The sequence below is a fragment of the Mastigoproctus giganteus genome, chromosome 7 (genome assembly GCF_048544385.1).
Source record: "Mastigoproctus giganteus isolate SK-2022 chromosome 7, ASM4854438v1, whole genome shotgun sequence".
Lineage (NCBI taxonomy): Eukaryota > Metazoa > Arthropoda > Arachnida > Uropygi > Thelyphonidae > Mastigoproctus > Mastigoproctus giganteus.
The window spans coordinates 39,501,161-39,514,586 of record NC_143581.1 but is presented as its reverse complement, the minus strand read 5'-3'; the positions used below and the strand labels follow the sequence as shown (position 1 = coordinate 39,514,586).

Here is a 13,426-nt window from a genome sequence, read left to right as displayed (position 1 = left end):
GCAGGATGAAGGTCTCTCCAGCAACTTTCCAGTTCCTTCTGTTTTGAGCACTGGCCATCCATTTACTACCCACAAACTCACGAATTTCATCTGTTCATCTCCATCGTTGTCTTCCAGGTTTTTTTCTAGCTCCTCTTGGGTACCATTCTGTTATTCTCTTAGTCCATCTGTCATCATGTCTTCGAGCTATGTGTCCTGCCCAAGACCATTTTAGTTCTTTAGTTTTGATAAGAATGTCCTTTACTTGAGTTTGCTGCCTAATCCATGTGTTTCTCTTCTTATCTAACAGTCTGATTCCCAATATAATTCATTCCATTCTTCGCTGGGTAGTTCTCAGCTTCTCTTCCATTCTTTTGGTGAGTGCCCAAGTTTCACTTTCATAAGTCATGGTGAGTAGTATACGTTGGTTCATTATTATACGCTTCAGACAAATTGGGATATTGCTCCTCAGTATGTGACTATATTTCCTGAATGCTATCCATCCAAAATTTATTCTTCTCTTGACTTCCAGCCATTTATCATTATTACAGCCAATGAATTGTCCCAGATAAGTATATGACTCTACCTTTTCAATTACTGCTCCTTCAATCAATTATATCCCTTTCTATGACATACTTGTTCATCATTACTTTTGTTTTAGCCATATTCATCTTTAGTCCAAAATCCTTACTAACAATGCATAACTGATTAAGATTTTCCTCTAATTCTTTGGGATCGTGGCTTATGACCACAACATCATCTGCAAATCATAAATGGTTTAGGTACTCGCCATTCACATTAGACTGGTCGCAGAAATGAGTCAATCTTCTAAAAGCTTCCTCAAGGGCAGCAGTAAACAACTTCGGAGATATTGTGTCTCCTTGTACTCCTTTCTCAATTTTAAATTTCTCCCAATTAGACCTATCATACTGAGTGTAGTCAAGTTCAGCATCAGCACATGTTTCATGTGAGGATTATAGTCTACTTCTTGTATGATTTGCAGTGTTTCAGTAATTTATATCTTATTTGCTTCTCTCTGCACAGCTAAACACCCACTTCTCCACACTCTTGACACAAAATCACAAGAAAGGATTCTGGCAACTGGCTTAGAACAAAGGTGAGATTGCAAGCCATGGTTTCTTCCTTCAGTGCACTTATTTGAAAAAGAAACCTTAGCATGTCATTCAGACTTATTGCCAGTGATTGCTGTTGGGATGACTGATAAATGATAGCCAGCCACTCGGTACCAGCTGGATGCCACCTCAGTAGCCAGGTGGGAAGGAGCAGCAGTGCGTAGCACACGCTTCTTGATTAGACTGGGGTTCGAGCCCGTCACCACCAAATACGGAGGATGCGGAAAGGTCAGGGAATGACCACCGCATATCCCAGAGCAATATGGCCTTAGTTGCTAATGCTCCTAAAAACCAAATAACAAACAAAAAAAATAACAACAACCAGCTGGATGTTAGCACAACTGTCAAGAATCTCTGCTCACGGGCTTTAGCAAGTGGGCTTTATTAACCTGTAAGCAACAAAATGATTGGATAAAATAAAATCCTATATGTGGTGGAAATTTAAGAGTCCTAAGCAAGAATAAATGCGGTAAATGGAACCTTTGTAACTACTGTATAGTTAAAAGGAATGAGAACGGGACTTCTGAAAATCATCATACCATTCAGGAAAACATGCTAAGCATAAACATACTAATGAGATTCCACTGTACTTGGACAGTGCTTTAACTCACAATGTATCAATGCCATTTTCACTATGTTGACTAATGTAATGCTGACACCTCAGGCAGCAAAATCATGAAGCATCACACCCAGTGATGAGAATGCAATTTAGATGATACAACTATATTGAACCCACTCTGAAAAAAAATAAAATAAAATAATAATAAATAAATAAGTAAAATTAACTAATTATCCTTGTAAATATAAAAACTTAAATTCGGTGCTTCAAATGTCATGAAAGTTCATCAGGCAATAGGTAGGGAGAATAGCCTACAACTTTTACACATCATATAGCTAAAAAGCGTATAAAATGCAGAACAGAATCTCAACCTGGAATTCCAATTGCACAGGTTACTTTGCTTCAAGAGCTTTTGCTGAAATTTCAAGATTTCACATTACCTGCTGAACAGAAGAGGAATATGTGCCTATTGACTAAGGAAGAAATGATTTTAACAAAAGAAAAGTCACTTTTGTTATTTAGGTAAGAATTTAGGTGGGCAAGTGTTTGTGTTCCTCTCCTACCTCTGCAGGTAGTGTGTATTTTACTGCTTGTCATATTTTGCTTAGTGTGTAATATAAATTACATTTTTCTTCTTCAGCAGCTGAAATAAAATGAACTTAAAAACAAATTAACTTTAAACTAAAAAAAAAAAAAAAAAAAAAAATTTTATTTCTGCTGCTGAAGAAGAAAATGAATTAGTTATTGATAAGGCTTTTGTAAATTATACTTTTTCAAATTCTGAATAAAAATGTTCAGCCTAGAATGCAGAGTTTGTTCAAATTCCCATTTAATATAATTTACCAAAAACTTGTATAGGTAAAGATTATGTAGACCAAACAACCATGACAACGTGCTAAATTAAAATATAAATTTAATCTGCTCTATATAGAAATAAAAATACAAAAAATTCTTGCTTCTATTTTATTCTTGCTCCTTTTAGTACTTTTAATTCTAAAACGGGACAAACTTTAATTTTAATGGAGTAGGTAATATCATCTTTATCTATTCATAACAAAAAAAAGCAAATGCTCAATTTACTGCCTTTACTGGTGCCTGCAATAGAGTCACTGACTGCAAGTGACAATCAAATAACCACGAAAATTTTCTTCATTGGGAAAGCTTTGAAGTGTTGACAATTTCATATGCATTTTAAAACAGACATGCACAAAGTAATATCACTGGACATACACCATGTCTTTTTATTCCAAACCGCACAACTGCCTTAAGATGCTGGGTAATCAAGCTTCCTCAAAATATCCTGATTAACATATGGCTAATTTACTTGGATGGTAGGGTGTTTAACCAACTGATCACTTAATTCATTAAGTTAATTTTAACATAACTTATTATTAACTATCATCTACAGCACGAACAAAATAAGAAATGCTCAAATCATTAAATATAGGCTTTTGAACTGAAGAGGTCTGTCTTCTAACACATTTAATTAGCACATTATATCTCAACCTGATGATATGTTAATAGTAACCTGGAAAAAAAAATTATAAATTAAGATTCTACCTATGTTAAATGCATGTGGGGAGGGGAAAGCTAAAAGAATAAATAGAAAGACATCAAAATGAAATAAAATATAAGAAAGTAAGATTCTAATTATTCAGTCAAGTAATATAAATATTTAAATAAAATATTTGTCATTATTTTCATAAAAAAAGTATCCCAGTATTTGATAGCTACTTAATTTAATAGTGAAGAGCACAAGAATTTTTTTTTGCATTTCTGTTCTTAAAACTTTCTGTAAATTTTTTATATTAATTGATGAAATGCATTTAATTAACAAAAATACAAAATTCTTTGGCCCCATAGTAAACTTATTTAATATCATTAAATTATTGAACAATAAAAATAATTGCTTTACCTGCAAAAACATATTTGTATTCATTTCGTTACATGGAGCATCGACTATGCGTGCAGCCAGCTGCACACCTTCAGCTGCTGTAGTCAGGCAAAGAACTTCACTAGATGATAGGTTAGTACTACCCTCACTGCCACAATTTAATAATAAAAATTCAACTGTAACAGTATGGGGCACAGAGTTAGGATTAGATTTGCGTGTATACTGAGGGAAGGCACGGGCAACAGCAGAAGCAGAAGCAAATACATCATTCCATTCACAAACCAGCTAAGTGGAGAGAAAAAAAAAAACAAAAAAACTGACAACTTATTGTATCACTATTTATGCAACTTCTTACAAATTATGTTACATAAGTGACTAATACAAATAAATAATATAAATAATCCAAAAAGAGAAAAATAAATATAAATAACTTCATATTATAGCTAAATTATAACAATAAAGTATCTGTGTTATTAGTAGCATAACTATAAAAGGCATTCCTGCACTAACCTTTTTATGACTTGAGAAAACACAAATTCCAGCCACCTTCTACCAAAACAATATCGGCTCCTTTAAGTACACTTTTTTTTTTTTTTGGTAGTTGTTGGCGCATAGGCTTCTGTGGCCATAATGCACCTCCCAAGGTTTTTTGCAGTACTTTGATCCAAGCCCGAGGCGGGAATCGAACCCGCGACCTTTGGGTTGCCAGGCAAGCACTTTACCCACCCGGCTAGCCCGGTCGGCTTAAGTACACTGAAAGGACAGAATTCATGGGATAGCTGGTTCCTAAGCAGCGATGCTGTCACTCTTCTCACTAGTGGACGAACACACTGCTTGGCAGGTATATAGGTACACTGCATCCATGTAGACGGTAATTCGATGACAGTATGGATAAACATCATGAGTTAACAGACTTTGAAAGTTTTTGGAAAAAACTTTCAAAGTCTTTCCAGTTATTTCGAGTGGATGGGAGGGTGTGTATCTGGCAGAAACTGCATGAAACAGTGCACCCGTCATGCCAACAAGGAACTGTTCGGGCAGATAGATGGTCTGTAATGGTCTGGGGAGTGTTCAACAGGCCCACGTTGGGACCTCTGGCACATCTAGATGTATCTATGAATGGTCCAGGTTGTGTGTCCATCCTTACAGACCATCTGCATCCCTTCATGGTCATTGTGCACCCACAGAGCAATGAACTCTTCCAGCAAGACAATGCACCTCCCCAGAGTGCTGTGGTGACTAGAACATGGTTCGAAGAGCATTCCACAGATTTTAAGAATGGCCTCCTTGCTCATGAACCCAGTGGAGCATCTTTAGAATGCTGTAGAAAGCTTTGGATCCTCCACCCACGAATGCAACAGAATTATGGACAGCAGTGCAGCAAACATGGATGGAAATACCCGTGGAATTCTTTTGTGAACTAGTGGACTCAATGCCTTGCTGTGTGACTGCCCTTATCCGGACAAAAGGTGGGCCTATCCGTTACTAGATAGGTATCCCATTATTTCTGTCCACTCAGTATAAGTGTAATACAATGTGCTTTCCTCTTATTCATTATTCTCACTGAACTCCAATTTTCACATACAATTTAAAAAAAAAATTTCCTTGCAATTTCATAATCCTCCAGAGAACAACATCGCACTTAGTAGATGACTTGCATGGGGAAACTTTTCAGAAACCTTAGTCAACTCATTTGTTGTTCATATTCTTCTCAATGCTAAATTATAAATAATTTTTCTTTCTGTAATGATCATTATATTCCTTAGGCCTGATGTAGCTGAGTGGTCAGGAGCGAGAGTGCAGTACCACTTTTGAGTGGATCAGGGTTCAAGTCTGTGACTACTAAATATGATTAACTTTTCTACTGATGATTTATTGTAAGCTCCACTGACCTAGTGGTTGTGCCAGAGTATAACAAGAACATTTTTTATAAACCTCCTATAAGGTTTATAAGGAATATAAGAATCCTTACAAAAAAATAAGAAAACTAAAGTTAGCATGGAAAATGTGTAAAATGAATTGTATTAAGGTTAGGAAAGGTATGGGATAACACTGCATCCTACCACCAATTCTGCATAATTTATACGCAGAAAAAAATAATACAGGATGCATTTAATGAGATGAAAGAAATGGAACAAAAATAAACAACTTGAGATATAGCTGCCAGTTATCACTGCCACCTGATAAAGAGAACTTCAACTACTGGCGAGCAGAACAGAATCCAAAAGGGAAAAAACAGGCCTTACAATTAACAACAGAAGCCAAAAATTACATACAACAAGAAACAAAAAAATAACATTCTCCTTTCTCTGCAGAAATGGAAATATGGAACAGGACAACTTTTGCTATCTAGTCAAGTCATTCTATCCAGACAACAAACTAAAGAAATCACACCAGGAAAAGTAAACACAAATTCAACTAAATGAGAAACATCCCATAAGAGGGCAAGGTGAATTTGGAAGTAAGAATCATTTTTCTGGAATTAAGAATCAATAGTCTTTGGAACACTATGTTTAGGCTATACCTATGTGAAGGGGGAAACCTGGATAATTTACAAAGAAATGACAATAAGATTGGAGGCATTTGACATGTGGGGGCCCTAAGAAAATCATGAGATTCAAATGAATATACTGCAAGCACATCCTGAGATGAGAGAACTATGAAATATCACAGATTGTATTGGAGGACAAGATAACAGGATCCAGAGAGAGGAAGAAGAAAGAGAAGACAGATGGATAACTTGAGAGACTAGACTGGACTTAATACCAAGAAAACAATTCTTGATGCAAGAGACAAAGAAACTTGGTATTTGCTTGCTGCCAATGACACTTAAAGAAGAATCTTATGAGACAGTTATTGAGTGAGTGAGAATCTTATGAGAGTTATTGAGTGAGTGAGTGAGAAAAAAAATTAATTATGTATTGATGATTGCTCCTGATTCCCTTAAAAAATTTGATGTTCTGTTCTTGTTCTAAAGAAGTTCTTAAGCATTATACTTTTCAAATCAAAAGTGAATAAATTGAGGATATTAAAATTCACACTATTGAAAATCAAAAAATAATTATGCAAATCAAACTGGAATAAATTGAGGATATTAAAATTCACACTATTGTAATTCTAACAGATATTCACATTTCTAAGTTTTCTATTTTTGATGTAGAAATTATGCCATGGTAACCACTAGATGGTTTAATTCATTTTTTAAAGAATTAAATTGCATAATAACAGTAATAATTAATAGACATAGAAGGTAATCAGTGTGATTATACTGTTTTTTTCTTTCTTTTTTTCAATCTTCAAAGTTAAAACAATGACTGCAAGAGTTTATATCTCCCACTTTATATTACTGAAGATAGTGAGGCTAGCTCCTGTTTTCATTTAGCTCCTGTTTTCATTTTATTACTGATTTGGATAAAAAAGTTTGTTTTTTTTCCATTAAGTAAAAAAAAAAAAAAAAAACACACACCTTTTTCTATTGTTTACTCTAATTTTCTAAAAGAGAGAGAGAGAGAGAGAGAGAAAGGTTTGCAATCCATTGATCCTAATAAAATTTGCAATTTAAACTAATTTCGATAATATAAATACAGACTTGAATGACAACTTTTTTAGTAGCAAATGATGCAAGCTTATACAATAAGCAAAAAAAAAAAAAAAACACGCAACAACCTTATTTCTCCATAATTTGTCAAGCATCCTTAAATTTATTCAAATTATCCATTTTCATAACACCAGATGAAAATTAAACACTGGCTGTATCATGTCCTGTTCCAGATAGATCTGCAAAACATCAAACAAGTAGTACATTTTGTGAGGCTGTGATTTGGAAGATAACCACACCCTCAGGTCCTCACTGGATCTCTTCCACTGGACCTGGAGATTGTTCGTCATGGGTTGCTCTATCAAATAGCCCAAGGAAGAGCAGTTACCTGCGCAGGTTTCACCACTGACCCAGCAAATAATAGAAACGCTGAAAAGAAGAGACTTAATGAACATCTAACAGACACTTGGCAAGAAAGATGGCAGACCTCAACTAAAGGTGCTGTCACCAAAAGATTCCTCCCAGATGTCAGGGCCTCCTACCCCCTCACACCTGTTTGTTTGTTATTTGGTTTTTAGGAGCATTAGCAACTAATGCTCCTAAAAACCAAAAACTATTAGCATAAGGCCATATTGCTCCAGGGATATGCAGTGGTCATTCCCTGACCTTTCCGCACTCACACCTGTCTGGTTTTCACTGGGACTCTATGCTATCTACCTCCTCACTGGACATGGCTCCTTCCAGAAAAAACTACATGACTTCAGAATTTCAGACTCACCCCGCTACCACTGTGGAGAGGTTCAGACGTGGGAGCACCTTGCCCATAGCTGTGAAATCTATGAGGACTTCAGGAGGATCCTAATAACGAAACTACGCTTCAACTACCAAAATCAAGAACACCTCACCCTACAGAATGAAGAAACTTACCGAGCCCTGACTCAATTTGCAATGGACCTATTTACCAGGCAGAAAGCGCTACCACAACCTTAGTATCCGAATCAATAGGTCATAACAACCATGACTGCCAATTGTTGCTGCGCATCATTGAGCCATGGATGCTAATGCCTTGGACCAACTTACACAAGACTTGACCAACAAACCATCCGGAGTACAGAACCCAACTTGATCCCTCACATCTCAAGTAGTCACTGGTCTCCCCACTTAGTTGGGACAATACTAGCAGTACAAGCAAAGACAGGGTCCACACATACCTTGACAAATTCCTCATCATTGATTCCTGGACCAACTTCTCCCGACCAGACGTGACACATCTCATCAAGAAGAGACCTACCATCGATCCCTCGACTTGTCCATCATACCTTGGACTCCTGGTTTTGACCACCCCACTATTCGTTATCATGGACTACTGGACCAGCCTTCAGTTAGGATGCGACACAGACTCATCAAATGGAGTCCCAATGACAACACCTGGACTAGACCTTCATGAACATGACCCATCCACCATAGCAGCACTCACACTGCTGGATTTCCACCAAGTTGTCGGCTCCAACTGACTGGCCCGTGCTAGCTGTACCTACCCTACACTTGCAGGGTCTCTCTCTCTCTCTCTCTCTCTCTCTTTTTTTTTTGCTTCTTTCTTCTGTTTCCTACCATCTGTCCTTTCACCTCTCCCCTATTTTTCTCTTACACAATGATTTTTTTTGTGTGGGGAGGTGGGTTTTCGTCCACCCGCCACCCCACTCTTCTCTCTGGTAAGGCACTGGGCATGCCACACTGTCATCAGGGGCCGTCTTCCCTGTCGGCCTCTTTCTTCTGTTTTCTACCCTCTAGTCTTCTGCCTTCCTCCCTTACTTTTCTCTTGCACAATGTTTTATATATATATATATATATATATATATATATATCCCACAGGTCTAAATCTAAATACAGTCGATCCTCGTATAACACGTGTTTACATTACACGAATTCAATCATACACGATTTATAAATAGGGGAACGTTATCTTATATAACACGAACCGAATTCACTTATGCACGATTCGCCTTTGTGTTTACAAGAAATGGCAGTCGAACGCGAAATCACCCCAACTGAACGCAACACGATAGGAATGAAGAAGATTCTGAAAATGTATTTATGTGTTTTATATCAGTGAAGGGGAAACAGATTTCACCATAATAACGTAAAAACCAACACAATTCCAGCTATCGATATACATATGTAATCGCAAATGCAATTAGATGGAGTTTACTACCAGTTTATAACAGATTCCACTAGCAGAAACGCAACTGGAAATTGTTTTTACTGTTTTATGGTAGTAACCCCCAGAAATGTGCTTTAGTAAAATGTGGGGTGTTAATAGTGTATCTCGGCCTTTACGGTGTTGTTTATTCAGTTGCTATACGCGCACTGCTTTGTTTATGTGTATTAAGCGTGCCTCCTCGTTTTGTAATTGCGTTTTATTCCCTAAAAATTAGTAAAATACTTAAAAGGTGTGAAAAGGAAGCATCCTGGCGAAGACACTGCAGATTCAGAGAGATAAAAAAAAAAAAAAAGCAATATCGATAAACAGAGGCGGACTGGGTCAAAAATTCTTACCCGGGAAAATTTATAGTGGCCTCATACTACGGTTTATGGCCAAAATCACACGGGACTCCCCTCGGTAAGGCTTATGGCCAGTCCGCCTCTGTCGATAGAGAAAAAAAATATGAAATTGTGAAACGCTTTGAGCGAAATGAAAGACCATGTGATATTGCATGTGCTACAGACCTAAATGAGGCAATGCCGAGAATTACAAAGAATGCGGAGAAAATAAAAACAACTTTCATAGCAGGAACAACTGAAAGTGTAATTAAAATCCATTAGATTAAGACAAAGAATTGGAAGAGATGGAATGGCTGTCATCTGTTTGGATAGAAAATCAAACAAAAAACAAGTTTGCTTATGATAAAGCATTAGCAATATTTTATTACGTAATAGTCGTAATAAAATACGTAAGCATTTTATTACGACTTACGTATTATAATTTATACTTACTTATTATAAAATACGTAAGTATTTTATTACGACTATTTTATTTAATATAATAAATTTTTTACGAATAAAATACGTATTTTATTCGTAAAAAATAATTTTTTAGTATTAAAAAATACTAAAAATACTTTATTATAATATAATAAAAAAATATTTATTTTTATTATATTATAATAAAAAAATATTATATTTTTTATTACGTATTTTAATCGTTATAAAATACTTACGTATTTTATAATGATTAAAATTACCCAATTATTTATTGTGTTTGGTAATGTTTTGGTTCCAAATGTGTGTTCAATCTTGGGTGGTCGGCATCTAACCCCACTTTTCCCATAGGGCCTGTTGTTTATATTGCACGATTTTGCATTGCAAGAGGGTTTCTAGGAACACAACTATCGTGCTATACGAGGACAGACTGTACATCAAAATTATTGCCCGACCTATTTGGCCCTAGAACAAGTTATCAGCGAACAACCCTATGCTGTGTTAAAATTACAACCATTGCTCAAGAAACAACGATCATTTCATTCTCAAATCTGGTCCTAGCCACTGAAATTGAAGGAAAGTAGGTGACAGGACCCGCCAGAGTACTCTAGCATCAGTGGTGCACCCGGTCAGCCTCCCTGTGGCATGGTGTGGTAACGTCGGGTCCCACTAGGGGCTCGGCGGCTAATAGACTGGAGAAACAAAGGGCACAACACAATATACAGCACAAGACACTTCAAATCTCTGGCCCCGATACAATGTACACTCGCGGAGATGGGAGAAATCCCAGGAGCCGTTAGACACTAACATGCTTTACACCCTCAGTTTGAAGGTTGCTACTCAACCAGTTAAACTATATATATAATGTTTAAATATAGAAAAATTCCCAAAACCTGGAATAATGCTATTCTGGTACTTATCTTTAAGAAAGTGAATAAAACAGTTTATAAACTATAAACAAAGAATTAACAAGGACAACAAAGAAAATTAATTGGTGATCTCTGGAATTACGTCAGCTTGGTAATCCATTCTAGGAAAGATGGGTGGACTTGCTGAAAAGAGAATGAGCAACAAGATTGGTTAAGGGGATATATGAACATTCTTATCCAGAAAGTATTGAATTCTGTAAGTGTCTGAAAATCAGGTATTTGTGGGGTGAACTCAGTGTTTTTAAAAGCTTTAAAATTATTTTAATAAACTAAATACCAGGGGCATCTTTATGCTTGGATAAGACATATACTAGAAGACAAATTAAAATGGAGAAGATAACTGCAGAACAGATGGTTAAAAAAAAAAAAAAAAAAAAAAAAACTTTCTTTCAGTCAAAGAGTGAAAATGACTCTAGGAATAAGTTTTCACCTACAAGAGTATTTGGGTGCTTATTCCAAGAGCTAATTTTTTTTATTATATAGATATAGCTGATGCTACATCCAAGTCAGTTGTTTTTCTAAGCTGATACTAAGCTTGCTTCCTTACATCACCGGTTCCCAAACCTTCCTTACATCGGCGGTTCGCTGCACACTGCAGTGAACCCACAGGGGTGCTGCGACATGTTTTAAATTTGAGAGAAACAGCGATAAGACATCTGTCGAACACCATGCGAACTACTAGCTTGAGGTGGTTCACAGTTTCAAAATTACTTATTAAGTTGTTTGGACCTAACTACTTAATAAATGGAACTGTTAGGTATTTCTTTTGGCCTAGGGACACTGAAAAAATTACTGAGACACTAAGGGTGCCACGAACTGAGAAAGTTTGGGATCCTCTGCCTGACATCATTTTGCCAACACCAATACTTTTCAATATCTATATGAACAGATTCTGCAAAGATCAGTAGCAGAGTGTATGCAAACTAACAATAAGAAATTAAGTATCATATTATATGCTGATGATCATGCAATACTATATCACAAGATGAATTACACAATAATACAAAATAAATGCTGAAACTGAAGGGAAAAATAACTGATCCAATTCCCAAGTTAAGACCAAAGAACATCATCTCTGAACACAAGAACTGTCTTACACAACCTTACAACAGAAAGCATAACAGTACAATAAGTCTATGGGTTTTATCATAAAACATCTACTGAAACCAACTGGAGACTATATAACAACACATGCAAAGCAGCAAAACTTTAGTTCCAAGAAGATGGGGTGAGAAGTGGCAAGTGGTTATGCTGTAACAATGATAAATAAAAGCACCACGACTCTAGTGAAGATCGCCATGCATAGGATGAAGATATCCTCCATGGAGGAAATTCTCGCTTGGCTATACTCTGTGCACATCCCTACAAGACTATAGAGAAATTACAAGCAGTACAGATGAGATTACAGAGACTACTTTTGGGGACTAACTCATAAGAAGAGACTGGAGGTGAAATACTGATGTATGTACAGGAAAAGTTAATCTATTAACATGTAGTGGTTGATGTCATCAGCCAAAAACAGAAACATTTTTGAAAAAAAATATAAAAATTTCAATATTCCTGAAGTACAATAAAAGCCCTGAACAGCACTGTTAATTTTTTTTTTCGCTGACGATATATAGCCACAAAATTTTTTTTCTATGCTTCTAGACTGAAAGTTGACCTTTAAGGCAATCAGGGAAATAATTTCTGATCTATTAGAAGATTAAAGGCACAAGCCAAAACCTTGTCAAGCACTGAGCTACCAATCAAGAATCAATTGGTAGAGATTTGTAAAGAAATGTAAAGATTGATTGTTCACCCCAGGAAGAAAGGAGTTTAAATAGCCATTTCTATGAATTTACCATGACAAACAAAAAACCTACATTTCCTTTTTTATAATTTTCTAAATGCAGGTATGATAAAATAAAGAAGTACATTCCAGTTAAATGCATAAAACAGATCAAGTTATTATCAGCATTTAAATAATGAACACATAACATAATTTATAAGATATCAAAATTCAACTTACCACAACATATTCATCTACTCCAACTGTATAGTTTTTTACCAACTTTGTAATAGAATGTGCTCGAGATGGAGTATTGTGCCTTGAACATTTGGTGGGTAATGCTCCAACAGTAGCCAAATTAAGATATAGAGAACATGTATCAGTTGGAGATGGATGAAGATTTTCAACAGCTAATCTGAAGACCTATACACAAGTTCAAATAGCAAGGAAAGATATATGAAAGTGCAATATTAGTTTTAAAATTACATATATATATTTTAGAAGTGAAGTAAATAAATATATATTAACATTTGTAGGTAGGGTTTTGAGTGTTAGGATTAACCATTTTAGGGATTAAGATCTGCAATAAGATAATTTTAATAAAAATGTTATAACAAGGATTCAGGGAAACTGCTAGTTGGGGG

At 35.9% G+C, this 13,426-nt stretch overlaps 1 protein-coding gene across 4 annotated transcripts in view; it reads right to left on the bottom strand.

The window, feature by feature from the left end:
* Positions 1 to 13,426, bottom strand: part of grsm (probable aminopeptidase NPEPL1 granny smith protein) — a 171,817-nt gene that overhangs the window by 132,276 nt on the left and 26,115 nt on the right. For all 4 annotated transcript variants that reach the window (XM_090376850.1, XM_090376847.1, XM_090376848.1 and 1 more), the window contains exons 3-4: positions 13,023 to 13,205; positions 3,587 to 3,850 (exon numbers count right to left, since the gene is read on the bottom strand). In XM_090376850.1, coding sequence (XP_090232976.1) covers positions 3,587 to 3,850; positions 13,023 to 13,205 — 447 coding nt within the window. The remainder of the gene's footprint in view (positions 1 to 3,586; positions 3,851 to 13,022; positions 13,206 to 13,426) is intronic.